Genomic DNA, 24,175 nt, shown 5'->3' with positions numbered 1-24,175 from the left:
AAGCCCTACTGTTAACTAGAAGCCTTACCGATAACCAGTCAATTAATGCATACTTTGTATGTTTTGTGCTGTATTCTTATTGTAAAGTAAGCTAGAGAAAAGAAAATGTTATGAAGAAAATCATAAGAAAAAGAAATATATTTATAGTACTATAAGAAATCTGCATGTGAGTCAACCAACCAGTGCTGTTCAAACCTGTTGTTAAAGGGTCAAGTATAATAAGAAAAATTGTTACATATTTACGCATATGGTTACTCCCCCCTCCTTTGATAGTAAGTATACTCCAAGCCCAGTGTGGAGACCCAACACAGAGCTTGAACTCAGGTCCCTGAGCTGAGATCAAGAGCTGTATGCTCAACCAAGCTATCCAGGTGCCCCATTTTGATTCTCTTCATCCATATTTCCATTTACTATTATTTTCTTTCTACCTGAAAGACTTTCTTTAGCATTTTTTATAACTGTGGATCGGTTGGTGACAGAACTTCAGTGCTTGTATGTCTGAAAAAGTGTTTTACTTTGCCTTTGCTTTTGAAAAACATACTAGCAGGTTTTTTTTTCTTTTAGTAGTCAAAAAATTTTGCTCTGCCATCTTCTCATTTGCATTGTTTCTGACAAGAAATCTGTTGTCATTCTTGTCTTTGTTTCTCTGCCTTTTTTCTCTGACTTCTTTTAAGATTTACTATCAGTGTTTTTGAGCAATTTCATCATGGTGCACCTTAGTGTCCTTTTCTTTGTATTTCTTTTGTGTGGGGCTCCTTGAGCTTCTTAGAAATGCTGGTTTTGCTGCATTTCCTGCTGTCTGGTGTCTGAAAACTGTTGTTTCATCTATTTTGTCCATTTTTTTGAATCTCTTTAAGCCAGCTGGTCTTACATATTTCGTTTTAGCCAGAGTAAGAAGCTCTGGGATTCTTTTTAATTATTATGTGCTTGTTTTATGGAATTTTGGAGACAGTTAGTCATGATTGTTGTTAGTTTCACCTCTGAGTTTTTTAATAGGTAAACAGTGATTATTTCTACTTGACAGGCAGGTTGGAAAGCTCATAGGATTGAGAATCAAATTGGCTGGTGTCAGATCTCAGAAATGGTACATACTAGCTTCGTGATCTTGAGCTTGTTGTTGGGCCAGTTTTAGCTCCAGCTTTCTCATCTGCAGCATGGGAATGATAGCAATCATTTGTGATCCTTGCAGGGATAGATGGAAATTGTTGTAAAGAGACTGGCATGTAAATAGCCTAGCATATTGCCAATAACCAGTAAATGGTTGCTATTATAATGATACCCCTTCCCTGTCATCTTATAAAGGGATATATATAAAGTAATTTAGTCATCCTGGCAAAAGGAACTGTTTTTCAACAGAGATAATAAAATTTTCAAATTCTTCCATCTCTAGCAAATTTTACAAAAGGAAAGATTGCCTGGCTTTCTGTTGTAACATGATTACGTACTTCACACATGTAACTTACTTGATACGGCCACAACCATACTTAATCAAAACTCAACAAGTAAATAAAGGTGGCCCACAGCCAAAGTGATTTCCTAGTTCACTACAAATTAGAAGTACAGAGATCAGTGCTAGAAGCAGACTCACTGACAACAGCAAGAAGTAACAGTTATTACTGTGGCAGAAAAACTATAAAAAGCAAACATAAAAACTTAAAAAATAAAAAAGCTCAGTAGTAAGGGACCATAACCATTGAAGCCATTACTCTACCAGCAACAGTGACCCTAGTCATCAAAAAGAGGGTGAAATTAGATTCATTGTTTTCAGCTTAAGGTAGAGAATTGTGTGATATTGTATGAAAGGATTTCTATCTGTAAATTTTTCTTTTTTTCTTTTTACAATTTTTAAGTTGAGGTATAATTAATATACAGTGTTGTATTAGTTTCAGTTGTATAATGATCGACAGTTCTGTAAATTTCCCAGTGCTCATCAAGATAAATGTACTCTTAATTCTCTTTCTCTATTTCATCTATTCCTCTACCCAGCTCCCCTCTGGCAACCACTAGTTAGCTCCCTATAATTAAGATACTGTTTTTCTATTTGCCTCTTTTCTGTTTGTTTGTTTTGTTCTTTAAATTCCACATATAAATGAAATCATATGGTACTTTCCTTTCTCTGACTTACTTTAGTATTATATCCCCTATGCCCATCTGTATTGCTGCAAATGTCAAGATTTCATTCTTTTTTATGCCTGAGTAGTATTTCATTTTATGTATATACCACATCATTTTTATCCATTCACTTATCCATGGACACTTGGGCTGCTTCCTTATCTTGACTAGTATAAATAATATTGCAACAAACAACGGAGTGCATATATCTTCTCAAATTAGTGTTTTAGGGGCAGCCGAGGTGGGTCAGCAGTTTAGTGTCACCTTCAGCTCAAGGCCTGGTCCTGGAGACCCGGGATCGAGTTCCATGTCAGGCTCCCTACATGGAGCCTGCTTCTTCCTCTGCGTGCGCCCCCCTCCCCTGCCATGTGAGTCTCTCATAAATAAATAAATAAAATCTTTTTTTTAAAAACCATATTAGTGTTTTAGTTTTTTGGAGGTAAATACCCGGTAGTGGAATTACTGGATATTATAGTAATTGTATTTTTTGGTATTTGAGGAACCTCCATACTATTTTCCACAGTGGCTATACCAATTTGCATTCCCACCAGCAATATACAAGGATTCTCTACATCCTCACCAACACTTGCTATTTCTTTGTTTATTATTTTACCCATTCTGATGGGTATAAAGTAATATCTCAGTGTGGTTTTGATTTGCACTTCTCTGTTGATTAGTGAGGTTGAGCATCTTTTCATGTCTGTTGATCATCTGTATGTCTTCTCCAGAATGTTTTTATTCAGGTCCTCTGCCCATTTTTTAATAGAATTATTTGGGGTTTTTTGGTGTTGAGTTGTATAAGTTCTTTTATATTTTGGATATTAAGCCCTTACCAAATACATCATTTGCAAATATCTACTCCCATTCAGTAGCCTGTTTTGTTGATGGTTTCTTTCACTCTGCAAAAGCTTTTTATTTTTTATTAGTCCCAATAGTTTAATTTTGCTTGTTTCCCTTGCCTGCGGAGACACATCTAGAAAAATGTTTTTATGGCCAATGTCAAAGGAATTACTGCCTATGTTTTTTTCTAGGAATCTTGTGTTTTCATGTCTCACATTTAGGTCTTTAATCCATTTTAAGATTATTTTTATGTATGGTGTAAGAAAGTGGTAAAGTTTCTTTCTTTTGCAAGTACTGTCCAGTTTTCCAACCACCATTTGTTGAAGAGACCATTTTTCCCCATTATATATTCTTGCCTCCTTTGTCAAAGATTCATTGACCACACAAGCATGGTTTTACTTCAAGGCTCACTATTCTGCTCCAGTGATCTATGTACCTATTTATTTATTTATTTTTTGCCAGTAGCATACTATTTTGTTTACAGTGTATCTTGGAAATTGGGATTATGATATCTCCAACTTTGTTCTTTTTCAAGTTTGCTTTGGCTATTTGGGGTCCTTTGTGGTTCTGTACAGATTTTAGGGTAGTTTGTACCAGCTCTGTGAAAAATGTTGGCATTTTGATAGTGATTGCACCCCATAGATTGCTTTGGGTAGTATTGGAGTTTTAGCAATGTTGGCTCTTCCAGTCCATGAGTATGGAATATCTCTCAACTTGTGTCATCTTTAATTTTTTCATTAGTGTTTCGTAGTTTTTGTAGTATGGGTCTTTTACCACCTTAATTAAGTTTCTCTCTAGGAATTTTGTTATTTTGGGTGTAATTATACATGAGATTATTTCCTTAATTTTTCTTTCTGCTACTTCATTGTTATTTATTAAAAAATCATTCACCATGATCAAGTGGGATCTATTCTAGGAACGCAGAGGTGGTTTAGTATTCGCAAATCAATCAGTGTGATACATCATATTAATAAGAGAAAGACTTAATACCATATGATCATTTCAATAGATGCAGTAAAAACATTTGACAAAATATAACATCCATACAAGATAAAAACTGAAAGTAGGTTTAGAGGGAACATACACCTCAACATAATTTTAAGAAAAACCCACAGCTAATGTCATACTCAGTAGTGAAAAACTGAGAGCTTTTTCTGTAAGATCAGGAACAAGACAATGATGTCCACTCTATCCATTTTTATTCAACATAGTGCTGGAAGCACTAACCACAGCAACTGGACAAGAAAAAGATATGACATGATACTACCTAAGTTTCTTTTTAAGAAATGTTAACATTTAGGGATCCCTGGGTGGCGCAGCGGTTTGGCGCCTGCCTTTGGCCCAGGGCGCGATCCTGGAGACCCGGGATCGAATCCCACATCAGGCTCCCGGTGCATGGAGCCTGCTTCTCCCTCCACCTGTGTCTCTGCCTCTCTCTCTCTCTCTCTCTCTGTGACTATCATAAATAAATAAAAAATTAAAAAAAAAAATAAAAAAATAAAAAAAAAAGAAATGTTAACATTTAAAGGAGTATGTGGTGGTTGAATAGAAAGTTAACTAAATCAAATCTCTAAATCCATGATGAGGCTGCGTAAATGATTTTATGCTATACATGTTTTGGTGCTGTGTAAAAAACAAAGCAAGTTGATTTTTTGAAATCATGCTGTAATCTTTAACCTAAAGAAAAATCTTTTGTAACATTACCTTAAGTTCCTTCTGAATATTAATTAGCATTAGTCTTTTCTATGTGTTCTATAGAAGATACAAATTTTGGTTTTCACTTTCATATTCTATATTATAGATTCTCTCATTCTCATATAGTTTGCCTAACAGTTTTGCCCACCACTTATTTCAACAATGTTAGGGTTCCTACTATGTAGCTAGTCAGAAAGAAGGTAATATCATCAACCTATGTAATTAATGCTTTAGTTCACTGTACAATACTGGTTGCTGTAAGCCCTTTATGATGAAAAGGGGCATAAAACATACAAAATGACCAGTCAGTATAGTTCTTTGTTCTCAAGGAATTTCTAATTGTGCCTAAATTCAAAGAGTTGCATAAATTATTTCCTCATTCAATTAAATTACCAACAAATTAGTTAAGTGGACCATAGTTACTTGCCCCCTATAGAAAAGCTATCTCTAAGACCTTGACTTAGAGGAGAGATTTTTTTAAGTGACCAAATGAAGAATTCTCCATTTATTTCACATTTTTATTAAAGGCATTCTCCATTATTTTGTTCCACATACCCACTTATAAAACTTAATACTAGAAAAAAAAAACACATTTTCTCTCTTGGGGATTTAGTATAATTATTTCCAGTAGAAACTAAGAACTTTATAATTCAGTATATAAATTGTGAGAGTTAATACCTGTAGGATTTACATACATGCTTCTCCTTTTCATGGCTTGGTCTTCTGTTTCTTCTTTTACAGTCTTACCTAATGAGTGCCTTTTACTCTAAGCTGACTTAAATCTCATTTTGGAAGGACATAGGATTGAAAACTAAAATAAAAATGATAGAAGAATTTAAGAGTGTCTGTAAAAATACTCTTTTGGCTGTAATCAAGTGCCTGCATTCATAGTTGGCTGTGCCTTTGAGCACGTTATGAGTTAACACCATCAGGGTTTAAAGTGTAATATAGCAGTGTTCTTCTTGAAGGGCTATGATAGTGATCTTTCCCACCTCTACCATCCCCCAAATATTGTCATGATAATGTAAACATCTTTTTTTTGTTAGTGGTTAGAAAGTGTTTGTCTGTCATTGCTGAATATCATTAGGTATTAAATGGCTGTTGTCTGTAATCATACTATCATTTCTGTTTGTATAGTGTTTTTTCCTCCGTAATTGCTTCAAGGCCTTCACTTAAAGCTGTGCTTACCAGTATTCATTCCATCTGCAGTTGAGTGTCTGAAAGGGGAAGATGAAGCTACAAAGTGGTCTTAGAAGAGGTAGACCTTTTAAAGAATGGATTTGCTTTGTCATTGAGACTTAAGGCTGAAGGGGAGTCCAAAAGAAACAGGATAAAAATGCAACTTTAAATCTGGGAAAGGAAAACTAAAGTGTGTTATATCAGTTTTCTGGTATGCCGCTAGATGTGTCATTGTGGGAAAAAATGAACATTTCAAACATGGTTATCAGAGCATGTACATTAATGCCAAAGAGCCAAGTTTACATTGTTTTGTTGTAGTCTTAATTACTAATACATTATTTTCTATATATTGACATCATGAAGTATAAGCTTTTAGTTCTCCTGCCTCTTTGTTTTTGGTATGCTGATTTGTTTTAATTATGAGAAGCATAATTATAGAAAAAAAAATAGTATTTTTCATTGGCGGTAAATGCTATCACTAAATACATAGTTTTTTTTTTTTTTTTAAGATTTTGTTTATTTATTCATGAGAGACAGAGAGAGAGGCAGAGACACAGGCAGAGAGAGAAGCAGGCTCCATGCAGGGAGCCTGACGTGGGACTCGATCCCGGGTCTCCAGGATTATGCCCCAGGCTGAAGGTGGCACTAAACCGCTGAGCCAGTCAGGCTGCCCAAAATACTTAGTTTTTATACAGTAAGAGCCTGTCCCATAGAGAGCTAGCTCCTTTTTTATTCATAGTATATTGAGGTTATTATGTTTTTGATGATTTATTGCTTAGAACTCACTAGATTGTTTCAGCAAATCTTGGTAACTTAAAATAATCCAGAAGTACATTAATATCAGAGGTATGCAATTATTTTTGCTAAACTACATGACTAAAGATACCAAACAAGGTGATTCCCAAACTGAAAATGTTTAGTTTCCTACTGATATAAGCATTTCAGTTCTGTATTTCTGAAATGTTACTTGTATAATCCTACCTGATTTACCAGTGAAATAAATCTTTGCAATTTTCTTGACCTTACAGATTTGAGGAACTTCAAATCTCAGTCTGATAGGGAAAGTTTCCAGTTTTACAGTTGGCCATTCACTTATTCACTTATCAAAAAATGTGAAGCACCTACTATGTGCTCTTGTAGCTGCAAGGGACATTCAGATAGATGAGAAACAGGTACTGCCCTTAAGGAGTAGGGGAAAGAAGCCTCTATATACACGATCGCAATATACTATGTTATAAATGCTGTAAAGAAGCATCTGCAAGGCACAGCATTTACCCAAAGGAAGGAGTAATCTACAAACTGGATGCCTTAGTCTGGGGTTTCCTCTCTGGCTTCTGTGATGTTTCTTTCATCCTTCCTATTAGTTGCCAGAATTAGGCAAGGGGAGGTTAGGAGAGAAAAGTCAGCTTTAATTGAGCTAAAGAAGCAGAACCAAGGGGGACTCAGGGCAAAAGTTCCTTGATTTGGAGCCAAGGGTGTCTGAGCTCCTTGAGGTGAGACTTGATGTGAAAAGAGGGTCATCTCTTCCTTGTAATCCACTTCAGCAAGGATGTTTGTTCTCACTGATTGCATTCACGCCTGCATTTTAAACTTTAAGCTTCACGGACTACATCTGGGTTGGTTTTGTTTGTTTTTTAAACTGAGGACTTCAAGAATCAAGTCTCCTGCTGGGTACAGGGGACCTTAACACAATATAGTTGTATAGATGGCTTAGCTTCAAGGCTCTTTTTCAGCTGGCTGCCAACCCTTTAGTACTGTAAGAACATTTCTTAAGGTATGGTACTAAGGTGGATAAAATAAAGAAAAATAAGAAAGAAAAGGGTACTTCCCTCCCCTCTCCTTTTGTTCGTTTTATACCTAGACTAAAGAAAGAGGAAGGAAAGCAAATGGTTAGAAAGTAGAAATAGGCTGGGAAGTAGCAGTTGGTAAAATATGCAGGATAATTAATTCATTAGGTTGAAAGTGCCTGTGGATCAAGAAATAGTAAGATTAGGAATGTTAGGGGAGTGTCTCAGGGTGCCACATATAGCTTGGCAATGACAAATGACCTTTTACTTGGTTTGAATCTACCTATAGATTAGGTTAAAGCTTGTGGTAATATGTAAAAGTCTTTGTATATATTTAGGCTATAAGGATTTATTGATTTAAGCTCATCTTTATGATTTACTTCTAAATCTCGATATTTCATTATACTGTTCTTAGTCTCTAAAAACTTACAGATGGGAGTTTTTTTTTTTGCTAAATCTGCAGAAATACAGGTCATTCTGGGAGTCAGAATTATGTTAATATATTATTTGTAAAATTATAAGCTGTTGCTCTACTATTATCTGTTACTGTCACTAGTCATTCATATGTGTCAGAAATGAAACACCATATATTACAGTGGATGCAGTGTACTTGTAGTTCATTAGTGATCACTCTTAGTCTGTGGCTTTCCAAACTGATTTAATGATGCACAGATTGGAAGTAAAATATATACATAGAAAGAGAAAGAGTGTGCGTGTCTCACTGTTGTCCAAAGTATGAGCTCATTTTATTGACGTTTTTGTAAACTAGATGCTATCTGATGCAGCACCTGGAAAACTGAGAATTGTCCATGGAGATGTGTTGACATTTAAGATAGAAAGGGCTTTTCCAGAAAGTCTTAAAAGACCATGGGAGGATGGTAAGTGATTTGGGGTTGGTTTTCTTACTCTTTTTTATGATTATTTATGTTACAAATATTTATATGTTATGAATGTTATTATATATTTATATTAAATATTATCAGAATAGAATTAAATAGGTGGCACTCATTGTAATTTTTTTCTGCTTTCCTACTTTTTCCCAAATAATAAATCTAATTCTTTTTCTTTTTTTTAATAATGAATTTATTTTTTATTGGTGTTCAATTTGCCAACATACAGAATAACACCCAGTGCTCATCCCGTCAAGTGCCCCCCTCAGTGCCCACCACCCAGTCACCCCCACCCCCCGCCCTCCTCCCCTTCCACCACCCCTAGTTCGTTTCCCAGAGTTAGGAGTCTTCCATGTTCTGTCTCCCTTTCTGCTATTTCCTACCCATTTCTTCTCCCTTCCCCTCTATTTCCTTTCACTATTATTTATATTCCCCAAATGAATGAGACCATATAATGTCTGTCCTTTTCCGATTGACTTATTTCACTCAGCATAATACCCTCCAGTTCCATCCACGTTGAAGCAAATGATGGGTATTTGTCATTTCTAATGGCTGAGTAATATTCCATTGTATACATAAACCACATCTTCTTTATCCATTCATCTTTTGATGGACACTGAGGCTCCTTCCACAGTTTGGCTATTGTGGACATTGCTGCTATAAACATTGGGGTGCAGGTATCCCGGCGTTTCATTGCATCTGTATCTTTGGGGTAAATCCCCAGCAGTGCAATTGCTGGGTTGTAGGGCAGGTCTATTTTTAACTCTTTGAGGAACCTCCACCCAGTTTTCCAGAGTGGCTGCACCAGTTCACATTCCCGCCAACAGTGCAGGAGCGTTCCCTTTTCTCCACATCCTCTCCAACATTTGTGGTTTCCTGCCTTGTTAATTTTCCTCATTCTCACTGGTGTGAGGTGGTATCTCATTGTGGTTTTGATTTGTATTTCCCTGATGGCAAGTGATGCGGAGCATTTTCTCATGTGCTTGTTGGCCATGTCTATGTCTTCCTCTGTGAGATTTCTGTTCATGTCTTTTGCCCATTTCATGATTGGATTGTTTGTTTCTTTGGTGTTGAGTTTAAGAAGTTCTTTATAGATCTTGGAAACTAGCCCTTTATCTGATACGTCATTTGCAAATATCTTCTCCTATTCTGTAGGTTGTCTTTTAGTTTTGTTGACTGTATCCTTTGCTGTGCAAAAGCTTCTTATCTTGGTGAAGTCCCAATAGTTCATTTTTGCTTTTGTTTCTTTTGCCATCGTGGATGTATCTTGCAAGAAGTTGCTGTGGCCGAGTTTAAAATCAATGCCCAGAAGTCAGTGGCATTTCTATACACTAACAATGAGACTGAAGAAAGAGAAATTAAGGAATCAATCCCATTTACAATTGCACCCAAAAGCATAAGATACCTAGGAATAAACCTAACCGAAGAGGCAAAGGATCTATACCCTAAAAACTATAAAACACTTCTGAAAGAAATTGAGGAAGACACAAAGAGATGGAAAATATTTCATGCTCATGGATTGGAAGAATTAATATTGTGAAAATGTCAATGTTACCCAGGGCTATTTACATGTTTAATGCAATCCCTATCAAAATACCATGGACTTTCTTCAGAGAGTTAGAACAAATTATTTTAAGATTTGTGTAGAATCAGAAAAGACCCCGAATAGTCAGGGGAATTTTAAAAAAGAAAACCATAGCTGGGGGCATCACAATGCCAGATTTCAGGTTGTACTACAGAGCTTTCCAGTGTGGTACTGGCACAAAAACAGACACATAGATCAATGGAACAGAATAGAGAATCCAGAAGTGGACCCTGAACTGTATGGTCAACTAATATTCGATAAAGGAGGAAAGACTATCCACTGGAAGAATGACAGACTCTTCAATAAATGGTGCTGGGAAAATTGGACATCCACATGCAGAAGAATGAAACTAGACCACTCTCTTTCACCATACACAAAGATAAAATGGATGAAAGATCTAAATGTGAGACAAGATTCCATCAAAATCCTAATTCCTTTTTCTTAATTCTAACTTGTCTCATGTTTTTCCAAGTGTTTAGAATTTTCTTCATATAAACTTGCTATTTTTAAGTCCATGTAAGGATGGGATAAACTATGAGGTGTTACTTTTTCCAAATGGTGAAAAAAGAAATGTATTAGTAAACCAAGCCCCACCTAATTTTCACTATCTCACATTCAGTGACCAGCCAAGGCATTCTTCATTTATAGGCAGTTTATTGGGTACTATTACATGTCAGCTCCTTGGAATACATAGATAAATGGGATGTATTACTTGACTGTGAAACCCCTCAGAACAATGGAGGTGCTACTGCTGCTGCACCTCCATCTAACTGCATCATGTCTCTGGCCTCTCCATAGCCAGACTTCTTCAGAGAGGTTGGTACTGCTTGTTTCTGCCTTCCAAATGTATTCTCTCCTTAGCACACTGCCTCCAGATTTCCAGCTCTGTCCCAGGCATGCTGGAGTCACAGTGACCTCCTGAATTCCTCCCTCAAACCTTCTCTGACTGAGCTCTCAGGCAATTATTTGGCTATTACCTGCTCTCTTCCGAAAGTATCTCTGTTCCTGTCCCAAGTTCTCCTATTCTTCCTTTTACAATGGATGAGCTTTCTCTAGCTATTCTTTGCTGGTGGTTATTTTTCCACCAGCCTCTTAGATGTTGTTTCTAAGATTTTTCCTTTTTGAGCATCTTCTCTTGTGCTAAAGATTGGCTTGAAGGACTCTGCTCCTGTAGTTTTGCTTTATATTGCAGACACTTCCATCTTTATACACAGCCTCTATCCCCTTCCTGGGCATCTGACCCTCTGACAGCTTCATCTGGATGCCCCATAGACTTTGACCACATCATGTCCAGATCAAATTGGCTTTTCCCTCAAACCAAGTCTTTGTCATATTTTTCCTAAGCCAAAAAACCTGAGGACTTTGAACACTAATAATGTTAGAATTGTTTTTCTTAATAATTCAGAGCTGATTGTGAGTAAACATTGCTCTTGAAGAATAAATGGACTGAAAAATATCCTTATCTTTTCATATATTTTTGTTTGATACTATTAGTATCCAGTTTGATTTAATTCTTAACTAAAATTGAATTCAGAATTCATTGATAAAATCATAACAAGTTGTTTTTTTTTTCTCCTGCTAACCAGATCCTCCAAATGTACATATTATTGGAAATCTGCCTTTTAGTGTATCAACTCCGCTGATTATCAAGTGGCTTGAAAATGTCTCTTGTAGAGATGGACCTTTTGTTTACGGCAGAACCCAGATGACACTGACTTTTCAAAAGGAAGTGGCAGAGGTGCGTTTTAACTTTTTTTGGCTATTTTATCACATGATGAAATTCCAAAACAAAATAGTCCTGCATTTTTGTCACAGACTATGTTTTCTTTTTCTTTTTTAAAAGATTTTATTTATTCATTCATGAAAGACAGACACAGGCAGAGGGAGAAGCAGGCTCCCCACAAGGAGCCTGATGCGGGACTCGATCCTGGGACTCCAGGATCATGCCCTGGGCCAAAGGCAGATGCTCAACCACTGAGCCACCCAGGCATCCCAGACTATGTTTTCTAAGTTAATACTCCCATTACATGCACAAACCAACAGCTGAACCAAAAGTTAAACACACAGTGATGGTGACAGGCATAACTGCTGTAAGCTCTCCATGGAGAATATGAATGATGTGCCGCCAGCCGAGAAGGCAGTGTAGTCCATTCAGGGACTCAATAGGGACATAGAACACATTAGAAGCAGACAAAACCTGTAGGATGTTGGTGATATAGTAATATATAAAGATTGGCATGTGATATGTTAAAATTGATATATTGAAGTGAATAAGATGATAGTTAAAGAATGTGATAATCAATTTGGAGAAAGGGAAGGGGGTTGGTGTCTTATTCTGCAATACACAGACTTTCACTTAATCCCTTCCTTCAGCTGTGCCTGCATTCCCATGGTAAGAGTGTTCCAGGTTCACTTGAGAAAATAATCCTGCAAAGGGCAATTTGTGAGCTGCAGAGGTTTAATGAGGGGATCTGCAGACTGCAAGTATATATGACAAATACAGAAGAGTATATGACATATTTGTGTGCCTAATAAGAAGAACACCTGAATCCCCACCACTCAAGTCAATAGTTATATTCCCAACATCTTTGACACCCCCTTATATGCCTCATTGTGATCGTACCTAGTATGCTACTAGGGTAATCAGTACTGTGAATCCGAGACTTATTATTTCCTGCTTAGTTTATCTCATAGATTCTTATCTGTATAATTAATATACTTTAGTTTTCTTCATTTTTGAACTTATGCAAATGGATTCATACAGCATGTATTCTTTTTATCCTTGTTTACTCATGCTGCTTATAGCTGTAGTTTGTGTAGCCAGATATGATACACTCTTCGACTAACTCATAATTTTCCTGTCCATTGTCCTGTTTTGGAACCCTAAATTAGTTTCAGTGTTTGTTATTACAAACAAAACTGTGATGAAGATTCTTCTATTTATGTCAGCTGGAGTATGCTGCATGCTCCAGCTTTACCTAGAATATATATATATATATATAGGAGTGGCAGTGCTGGATCATAAGTTCTACAAATCTGCACTTTTGCTAGGTAATGCTGAATTATTCTCCGAAGTCATTATGCCTACTTATAGTCCCACAAAATTTGTATAAGTTCATTTTGTTCCATATCCTTGTCAGTACTTGGAATTTCCAGAATTGTACATTTTTGTTCACCAGAGCTGAATGGTGTGTCATTGCAGTTTTGTCTTTTGCTGAGTTTTTAAAAAATCAAATTGAGCACCATTTTGCATCTTTCTTGGCCTTTTGGATAACTTATTTTTTGTGAAGTGCTTGCCCTTTGTCCACTTTTCTGTTGGATCTCTTGTCTTTTTCTCACTGATTTGGAGGAGTTCTAACATACTTTCTATACTAGTCTTTTATTAGTTCATTGTATTGCAGATTTCTTCTACTCTTTGGCATGTTATTGTCTTTACAGTGTCTTTTGAAGAACAGGTGTTTTAAATTGTAAATTGGTGGTTATTGCTCTTTGTGTCTTTTTGAAGAACTCCTTTTATATCCTGATATCATGAAGATATTCTTCTGTGTTATCTTCTAGAGGCTCTGTTGTTTTACCCTTCACATTTACATCTATAATCCACTTGGAATTGATTTTTGTGTGTGTTTGAAAAAAGAAGCCAGTTTCACTTTTTTTTTTTTTTTTAAGATTTTATTTATTTATTTGAGAGAGAGACAGATGGAGACAGAGCATGAGCAGTGGTGGAGGGGCAGAGGGAAAAGGAGAACCAGCCTCTCTATTGAGCAGGGAGCCTGACACGGGGCTCAGTCCCAAACCCGGAGATAATGACCACAGCCAAAGGCAGATGCTTAACCACCCAGGTGTCTCAGTTTTACTATTTTTAATATATGATCCCAATGAACCTAGCACCAGTTATTGAAGTCTTTTTCACCGACCTCTATCAACACGTCTGATACAGTGACAAAACCTTTACCTATAAACATTGGTCTGATGGAGACATCAAGAAGAAAGACTGAAATCTAGGAAACGGAAGCTCCGGTATGGAAGATAGAGTAGGGCATCTTCAGAAGAATGTTCAGTTCACATCAGAGCAGCAAGAATTTAGTAAAATACCTATCATGTTTGCATATACTGAAAGAATAGTTACGTCAGTTGGGGAGAGTGTAGGATAGAAATAGTGCTAAGTGAACAGAAAATTAAATACAGTAGGGGTTGAAGGAAATAAAATATATCATAATTAGAGACACAAAAATATTATTGGAAAATCTGTAATTATTTATTTTGGAAACCTAAGGAAAAAAGAAGGACCTGTATAAAAATAGTCACAGTTTACTGAGAGTCTCAAAAGATCACTGAGATAAATCAAGACAGATAGAGCCCTGAAAAAAAAATGAGTATTATAAAGATGCAATTATGTTTTTTCAATAACATCTTAAAATGTAGTGAAGCTCCAGGGATCATTTGAAGAGTGGACCAGCAACGATGGTTAGGAAATTTTGAAAAAGAAGAGTGGTGAGAGTAGACTAGCCTATAAGATGTTAAAATGTATTCTAAAGCTCTAATTTTTGAAGCACTGTGAGTCGTTATGAGACAGAGTGATGGCTACGTTAGAAGGTCCAGAATCAGGCAACTTTGATAATGATCAGATCATATATCAGCAGAAAAAAAAAGTATTATTTAGCAAATGTTTGGATATTTGGTTAACTCTTAAGAAACAATTTAATAATTCACCATACATAAAAATCCTAGTTACTAGAGTCTGCCAGACACAGTCTCGGGCACCAGCTCTGCTTCTGCTGCTGTCTCTATGGCTCATTACAAAACTGCCAACTTGAAGCACAAGCAGTTTTGGAGATACTTGATAAGTCGGGCGTTGGACTGACCAAGGTATTGGTAGCCTTATATGAAGAACCAGGGAAACTTAATAATACTTTGGACTTTTTAAAGCATCATTTAGGAGCTTCTAACCCAGAAAATCCAGAAATAGAGCTGCTTTGCCTAGAATAAGCAGAAATGAAAGAGAACTATGAAGCTATTATAGAAGAAAATAAAAATCTGAACACAAAGCTTACTTAGTATGAACCACCTCAGGAGGGGAAGCCTGCTGAATAGGATTCTTCTCAGTTGAAAAGACACTGAAAGAGTGATTTTGTGTGACTTTCATAGTTTGTATAGTATAGAATCTTTTATGAACAGATGCTGTACAATTCTCTTGATATATTGAATTTACCTGTATCACACTTTAACTATTATAAACACATATACTTAGAAGCACCAATAATAACTCAATATAATAAAAATTCCAGTTACTGTGTCTTCAAATTCATTGCTCTTTTCTGAAGTGTCTAACTTGTTAATTATACTCAATTTATTTTTCATTTCAGTTATTGTATTTTTATTTCCAGAAGTTCCATTTGGGTTTTATATTTTCCCTTACCTCATTATGCTCATGCTTTCCTTGGCATCTTTGTGCATATTTATGATATTTATAGTAGCTGTTTTAGGGTCTTTGACTATTAATTTCACTACCTCTGTTATTTCTGTACTGTCTTACTGTTTGCTTCTTGCTCCTCCCTTTCTGTGGGTCCTATTTTTCTGCTTCTTTGCAAGCCTGGTAATTTTTGACAAGATACTAGATATTGTGAGGTTTTGTTTTAATCTTGTCGAGGGCTGGATCATGGATTGGATTGAATGGTGGGTTTTGCTCTGGCACATACATAAGTCACTTGCAAATTGGTTTGAAGCTTTCTTTTAAGCTTTGTTATGACAGGTCTTTGGCAGCCTTTAATCTGGGGCTAATTAAGTCCCAGTACTAAGTCATAACCTTTCTGAGGAATCCAGTGTCCTGTGTATTTCAAGAGCTCCTTACTTGCCTGTTAGGGAATGCAAACTATTTCTTGCCCTGTGTGAGCTCCATTTTGTCCAACTTTCTGATGCTACTTTCTCCAGCCTTCCAGCCTGCCAGCCTCATGTACTAACAGATCAATACTCAGCCAAAGACTTGAAGGATGCTTCTGCATATCTCAGGAGCTCCCTCTCACTGTCTCCCTCCCATTCCCCCTTTTCTCTCTCTGTTTCCATATCCAGTAGTCTGCCTCACAAATTCTGGCTGCCTTGGTCTCCCAGAGCTCTGGCCTATGGCTTCTCACATCAAGGAGACCTCTGGGCTCTGTTTATCCTCCTGCCTCTGCTGCATGGAGTATGGCTTCCAGGCTGTAAGCTAGACAATCCTAAGGCTCACCTTGTTTATTTCCTGTGTGAGAATGATAATATTAGCTGTTACTTATGGAATGCCTATTGAAAGCCACTTTACATATTTTTCTTTTTTAAGCCTCAAAGCCACCTAATGAAATCAGTATTTTTTAATTGACATTGAGACACAGTGTTACGTTAGTTTTCAGGTGTAAAACATAGTGATTCAACAACTATGTTATGCTATGTTCACCCCAAATCTAACTATTATCTGTCGGCATACAACTCTATTACAGTACTACTGTCTGTATTTCCAGTGCTATACCTTTCATCCTTGTGACTTACTAACTTTTGATCAAAAAGAATGCTGAGGGGTGCCTGGGTGGCTCAGTTTGTTAAGCATCTGACTCTTGATTTCAACTCCAGTCATGATTTCAGAGTTGTGAGATCCAGCTCCATGTTGGTGTCTGCACTGGGCATGGAACCTCCTTAAGATTCTTGTTCTCCCTCTCCTTCTGCCCTTCACCTCTCTCTCTCTCTCTCTCTTTCTCCCTCTCCCTCTCCTTTCCTCTCTCCCCTTCCCTCCCTTAAAAAGATAATGAAGCCTGGAGATTTTAATGATCAATTTTGTGCATCTTTTCAAAGAACCAGCTCTTGGTTTCATTGATCATTTCTAGCATTTAATTAGTATCTGTTTCATTTATTTCTGCTCTTTATTCCTTCCTTCTACTAATTTTGGGCTTTGTTCTTCTTTTTCTGGCTCCTTTAAGTGTAAGGTAGATGTTTGAGATTTTTCTTATTTCTTGAGGTAGTCCTGTTTCTCTATAAGCTTTCCTCTTAGAACTACTTTTGCTGCATCCCAGAGATTTTGGAATGTTGTATTTCCATTTTCATTTGTCTAAAGGTTTTTTTTTTTTTAATTTTCTCTTTGCTTTCTTTATCGACCTATTGATTGTTTAGCAGTATGTTTTTTAGCTTCCACAGGTTTGCATTTTTTCCAGTTTTGTTTTTTTTTTTTTAAGATTTTATTTATTTATTTGAGAGTGCACTAGCACAAGCAGGGGTAGGGACGGTAGGGGCAGAGGAAGAGAGAGTCTTAAGCAGACTCCTCCCTGAGCATGGAGCCAATGTGGGCCTCAATCTCACGACCCTGAGATCTTGACCTGAGCCAAAATTGAGAGTCAGATGCTTAACCGACTGAGTTGTCCAAGCACCCCTCTGAAGTTTTGTTTTTTTTTTTTTTTTATTGTAATAGATTTTTTTTGGTCTCGTATCATTGTGGTTAGAAACTACTTGATAGGATTTCAGTCTTAAATTTATTGAGACTTGTTTTGTGGATCAACAAGTGATCTGTCTTGGGGAATATTCCATGTTCACTTGAAAAGAATGTATATTCTGTTTTATATAGAATATTCTATGTATATCTGTTAAGTCCATTTGGTCTAATGTATCATTCAGAGCCACTGTTTCCTTATTAATTATCTGGATGAAATATCAATTGATCTAAGAGAGGTATTAAAGTCCCCTACTATTACTGTATTACTCTTTGTGTCTGTTAATATTTACTCTATATATTTATGTATTTAGGTTGGGTGCATAGATATTTACAATTGTTCAACCCTGTTGGAATGGATCCCTTTATTACTAATGCCCTTCTTTGTATTTCCTTAGTCTTTTTTTTTAGGTCTATTTTATCCAATAATAAGTATTGCTACCTTTTTTCTTTCACTGTCATTTGCATGGAATATCTTCTATCCCTTCAATTTAAGTCTGATTGTGTCTTTTCTGTCTCTTGTAGGCAACATATAAATGAGTCTTATTTTTCTGTTTGTCACCCTGTATCTTTTGATTGGAGAATTTAATCCATTCACATTTAAAGTAATTATTGATAGGTATGTGCATATTTTGATTTTATTAATTGTTTTCTGGTTTGTTTCTAGTTCTCTGTTTCTTCTCTTGCCCTCTTTCCTTCTGATTTGATGACTTTCTTCAGTACTGATCTTTTATTCCTTTCTCTTAATGTTTTATGTATCTATGATTTGGTTTGTGGTTATGAAGAGGTTGATATATATAATAGCCTATGTATGTAATCACCTCCTTAAGTTGATGGTTGCTTAAATTCGAAGATATTCTAAAAGCATTACTATTTTATCCCCCTGCCTATGTTTTATGTATTTGAGGTCATGTCGTATATCTTTTTATGTTGTGTATTCCTAATTATTGTAGATAGAGTTGATTTGACTACTTTTGTCTTAATCTTCATACTAGCTTTATAAGGGATTGATCTACTACCTTTAATGTATAATATTTGGTTTTACCAGTGAAATTTTGAAATTTTTTCTTTTTTGATTTTCTTCTAGTTATGATATTTTCTTTTTTGCTTAATTGAGAAATTCTTTATCTCACTTTTAATTTTGAATGATAATCTTTCTTGCTGGGTGGAGTATTTTCTTTCAGTGCTTTGAATATATCATGTCTTCTGGCCTTCAAATTTTCTGCTGAAAAATCAGCTCTTATGAATGTTACCTCATGTATAACTAGTTGCTTTTCTCCTGCTGCTTTTAAGATTCTCTCTTTGTCTTTAATTTTTGAGATTTAATAATTAATGTATTTCCATATGGACCTCTTTGGGTTATCTTGTTCAGGAGAATCTGTGCTTCCTGGACCTGGGTATCTGTTTTCTTTCCCCAATTAGGTAATTTTTTCAGTTGTTATTTCCTAAAATTAAGTTTTCTTCCTCTTTTTGTGTTATCATATCATAAAGGATATGAATGTTAGTATGCTTGATGTTGTCCATGTGGTCCCTTAACTTATGCTCATTTTTTTCATTCTTTTTTCTTTTTTGCTGTTTAACTTGAATGATTTCCACTGCCCTATCCTCCAGATCACTGATCTGTTCTCTTGCATCCTTTGATCAGCTGTTGATTCCCTCTCTTGTGTTTTTCATTTCTGTTATTGTATTCTTCAGCTCTGATTTTATTCTTTTTTATATTTTTTATATCTGCTGAAATCTCTGCTGTGTTCATCTACTCCTCTCCCAAGTTTGGTGAGCATCTTTATAACCATTACTTTGAATTCTTTATTAGGTATATTGCTTATCTCTTTTTCACTTAGTTCTTTTCCGAGGTTTTGTCTTGTTCATTTGTTTACAACCTATTCCTGTGTCTGCTTATTTTGTCTGACTCCCTGTATTTGTTTCTATATATATATGATAGGTTAGGTCAGCGCCAGTGATTCCTGGCATTGAAGGTAGTGGCATTGTGTGGAATGTGTGCTGTAGGGCCTAGAAATGTGGTCACCAGTACCAGAAATGTGCTTTAGGGATGTCCCCCGTGTTGGCTCTATGCACCCTTCTATGTGACTGGGCCATGACTTCAGTAGGTGCACTGGTGGGCAGGGGTGTCCCCTCCTTCCCTAGCAGGAGTTGCTTTTAGGGTCAACAGTGTCCACCAAGGGTATCTGCCAGGGATGCAGGATAGGAGCCAAGGAATGCCTACCAGGAAGGCGAGTTTGACAAGGCAGGTCTGCAGGGGAACACTGGTGTAGAACAGGCAGCGCTAGCTAGGTCTATGGGTAGTGTCAGACTGTGCCCACCAGTATCAGATTTATTTAGGCTGACAGAGAGCAAGAATAATATGCCTGTCAGCATTTCCATTCTTGGATAAAGTTCTTATAGAACCCTGCCCCTTTGGCATGCTCCCTAAAATTAGTTAGTAAACTCCTTTATTTAGGGCCCAGGTACTTTTCAAACTGCTGCCTCTCTGGTAGAGAGAGCAAGTAAGATTGTGTGTGGTCCCTTTAAGCATGGAGTCTGTTTTCCTTTAACCCTCCAATTCTCTTGAAGTTAAGCCTAGCTGATTTCAAAAACAAGTTATGAGAGTTTATCTTTCTGTGAAGATCCCCAGGGTGGGAGATGCCTAGTGTGGTACTGTAACCTCTCACTTTTCAGGAAGGACATTTTTACCTGTGATACCCCTCCCACTTGTGGGTCTCAGTTCCAGGGTTTGGTTCCTGACCTGATCACGTCTCTGTCCCATTTTCCCTTCTTGATGTGGTTTTGTCTTTATCCTTATAGTTGTCTAAGAGCTGTTCTGTGAGTCTTCAGGTCATTCTTAGGGAGAGTTGCTTTAAATGGAGCTGTAGCTGTTGTGTGTGCACGAGAGGAAGTGAGCTCAGGATCCTCCTATTTGGCCATATTCTCACCTTCTGGCTGTCTGAAGATATTTTCGGTTGTCACAACTAGGAGATGCTCTTGGTGTTAAGTGTATAGAAGTTAGGGATGCTGGTAAACATCCTTCAGTATGCAAGATAGGCCCCCACAATAGAAAATTACCCCACATTTACTAGCCCAAAATGTCTGTAATGCCAAGGATAGGAAACTTTTAGAGTATTATCCATAAAATCTTTTTCTTAGCAGTCTTAGAATTTTCTGTCAAAAATGTAGGACTCTTGTGTTTGTTAGGAACCCTAAGGCATTACCACTTTCCAAAGGTCAGTGTCTTTTACTGCTCATGAATCTGTTAACTCTCTTCTGTATGTTTGAGTTGAGCCCATTTTAATAGTTTTCTTTGTTGTTTTCTTAGCCTTTTGATTTGTCCTTGTACTTTTATTTTCTCAGATAACATGATTATTATGGTATTTCTATTCTTGAGTAACACAATTGAGATGCAAAACACCATGTACTTGAATTCTTTTGGGGAAAAATGCAGTGGAACAGAGGCTTAAGAGATGGAGTAATATTTTTAGTGACTCAGAATGTCAGTTGTGGTTATTAATAATAGTGTTGCTTCAGCTCCACCATATGCAATTATTTTTCTTTAACCATAAAAAGTGTTGATTTTAGTTAAATTTTAGTATGAATATTGAGAAGAGTTTATATTGGGTCTATAATTTCTGGAATGCTTTAGAAGCATGGTTAACACTTGTCCTCTGACCAGTTTTCATAATTTCTGGAGTGCTTTAGAAGCATGGTTAACACTCGTCCTCTAACCAGTTTTCACATTTTGCAAGTGAAAATAGCACTTTCTTATATACCCTATTTGCTCTTGACACTCATATTTGTAATTTTATATTTCACAGATAGCACTTTTTACCACTCACTTTATTTGGCTTTGTGAATTATAGAACAGAAGTAAATGAGCATGATCCTCTTCTCTTTAGGTCTGCAGGGTCTAAATAGAAGAATTCAGCTCACACACATTAAAGAACATATAGACAGTATAAAGTTACAGCTCATAAAGTAGAATCAGACTGTGTAGCAGTAAGTGAGACCTTAACAAATCTCCTCTAACCTCATTTTATAGATGATGAAACTGAGGCTCAGAGTAGTTTAATGTCTTCCAGAAGGTCATGGAGCTAGTTATAAGGAAGGCTGAACTTGAAAGCAAGGTCGTATGTTTTCCGGTGAAGTCATGACCAAGTTCTCCGTGTGACTGGACCTGTCACCAAGTCCGTGTCACTGGACCTGTGGTCTTTTCTTTGGGTCCAGGATTAGCCTGTTTATGTTCTCCCATCTTCAGGGGACCCTGGCTATTTAATGGTCACATCCCTAACAGAGAGGGAGTCACCTCGCCAATAATTACATAGTTTTCATTGTCCCTGATATTTGGCTGTGTAGCTTCTTAGGAATAAGCCTAATTTTTTTTTTACTTAAAATTATTTTAGATAAATAAGGAGGAAAATCATACTGTCCTTGTGAAGTCTTTGACCCCCTTGTTATTCTTCTACTTAGAATGCTTTTAAAATTTCAAGGGTTAGAGGTTGCCTTTTACTGAAAAATTAACTGGTTTGGTGTCCTGGCCTTTTGTTGTTTGTTAAAATCTTCTATCTTGTAATGGAGTTTGAATTTTCATAGCTTTATGGATAGCATATCTATCACACAAATATTAACTTATATTTGAATGATTGATGAACCATTTTAACTTTTGTGCTAGTTTTAAATGAAGGCTTTTACGGAGGCTTCTGTTCTGTGGCTTGAATCTTTCCATAACAAATTTGGGACAGGTTTGTGTGCTGCTTTCTTCTAAATTCAGATACATGATTCACATGTTACATTTCCTCAGCCTAAGTGTATGTGCTGCAAAGTTTGGATGGATCAGGTTGATGGATCAGGCTTCCCTGGGCAGGAGTGGATGCCTACTGCTCTAAGTGAAATAGACTTAAACATGTCTTTATGTCCAAAGTATTTACCCTCCATGGCTCACTTGTTTGCTTTCCAGTTATTTCCTGTGATTTTTAAAATTTTGTTGAATTCATCAGTGAAAACACCTTTGAAATGTAAAGTAAAATATTGAAAGAGAATTTAGCATGAAATAATGATTTTCAAGGGGAGACATTCTTTTGGCTTACTTTATTATTTTATTTTTTAAAAAAGATTGTATTTATTTTTTCATGAGAGACACAGAGAAAGAGAGAGAGAGAGAGAGAGGCAGAGACACAGGCAGAGGGAGAAGAAGGCTCTATGCAGGGAACCTAATGCAAGACTCAATCCCAGGACTCCAGGATCACGCCCTGGGCCGAAGGCAGGCGCTAAACTGCTGAGTCACCCAGGGATCCCCCATTCTTTTGGTTTATATTTTAATTTTGTGATTATGTTCATGCTGGATTTTAATTTTGCACAACTGCTTTGAAGTGTGCCGTTATACAATAACTTTGAATTTTTTACCTTTATGCCAATGGTACAGTTAAGCTCCAAAAGAAATTTATATGGAGCTAGAAATATTTTTTACCACTTGATCCATAAGTTTATTCATTAAAAATGTGCTTCTAGTGTTTATCTTTTACATTTTCTTGAGAATATATACATTTCTTGGTTTTACAGTTCAGTAAGGAAGAACTTACTTTGTCATTTATACTAAAGCAACTCATCACTTCTTTTGAATTCAGCCTCCCAGTAACTTCAAATGTCTAAATATAGACAAGAGCCAGGTAATTTGAAAAGATGAAGTGGAGGGATGGCTTCTGAGTAACAAAATAGATGCTACACAGTCTACAACTTTGCCCATAGGAAATTTTCTGAGCATCTCAGTTTAAAACCTATTTTTTTCATCTTAAGGCAAAGCTCTTACAAGCCAAATTATGTGGTTTTCATGCCCACAGCAGGTTAAAAGTAGCAAATAATGGGGAATTTTAGGGATTTGCACATGACAGTGAAGCAGGAAAGAAAAAACGTAATGCAGTAAACACAACTCAAAAAGCATCACATCTTTGTTTAGTGGGAAGGCACACTGGCAGCATACCCAACTCCAGGATTAATCCAGTAACCATTGGTGTTTGCAATGTTGACCCTGTATCATTTAGAAGAGGTTTAGAATATCCAGTGAACTCTAAGAACACAAAGAAGCAGGATACATTTTTTAAAAATCAGTGCACCTAATTTATTTTAATCCACCACTCAACTTTGTCCAGTCTTAACATATTGCCATATTTTTCATGTCTTTTTTTAAGACCTAAAATGTTGTAGGTATGCAGGGAACCCCCTTTTGTCCCCTTTCTTTCTCTCCTATGAGTTTACTCTCTTAAAATTGATATTCATTCCCATGCATATGTAGATATACACACACACAAACACACACACACACGCAGAGGAAGCCATAAAAAGTAATGCTTTGAGGTTTGTTTTTTTTTTTAAAGATTTTATTTATTTATTCATGAGAGACAGAGAGAGAGAGAGGCAGAGACACAGGCAGAGGGAGAAGCAGGCTCCATGCAAGGAGCCCGACGTGGGACTCGATTCCCGGTCTCCACGATTATGCCCTGGGCCGAAGGCAGGCGCTAAACCACTGAGCCACCCAGGGATCCCCCGAAGTATTTATATAAGTGGAATCATGCTCTACATATTTTCTGTCACTTCATTATTTTGTATTTTGGGATCTGTGTTGGTAACACCATTTACTTACTCATTCCTGTTGATGGCC

The 24,175-nt window shown here is 36.6% G+C and overlaps 1 protein-coding gene and 1 pseudogene across 1 annotated transcript in view; both read left to right on the top strand.

Annotated features, from left to right (window-relative positions):
* Window positions 1–24,175, top strand: part of TFB1M (transcription factor B1, mitochondrial) — a 66,091-nt gene that overhangs the window by 11,509 nt on the left and 30,407 nt on the right. Inside the window, exons 3-4 of the mRNA XM_041741308.1 lie at window positions 8,383–8,491; window positions 11,675–11,826. Of these exons, the coding sequence (XP_041597242.1) occupies window positions 8,383–8,491; window positions 11,675–11,826 (261 nt within the window). The remainder of the gene's footprint in view (window positions 1–8,382; window positions 8,492–11,674; window positions 11,827–24,175) is intronic.
* LOC121483094 lies at window positions 14,875–15,179 on the top strand (annotated as a pseudogene).

The sequence above is a fragment of the Vulpes lagopus genome, chromosome 2 (genome assembly GCF_018345385.1).
Source record: "Vulpes lagopus strain Blue_001 chromosome 2, ASM1834538v1, whole genome shotgun sequence".
In the NCBI taxonomy this organism is placed as follows: Eukaryota; Metazoa; Chordata; class Mammalia; order Carnivora; family Canidae; genus Vulpes; species Vulpes lagopus.
This window is presented reverse-complemented; position numbering and strand designations above follow the sequence as displayed.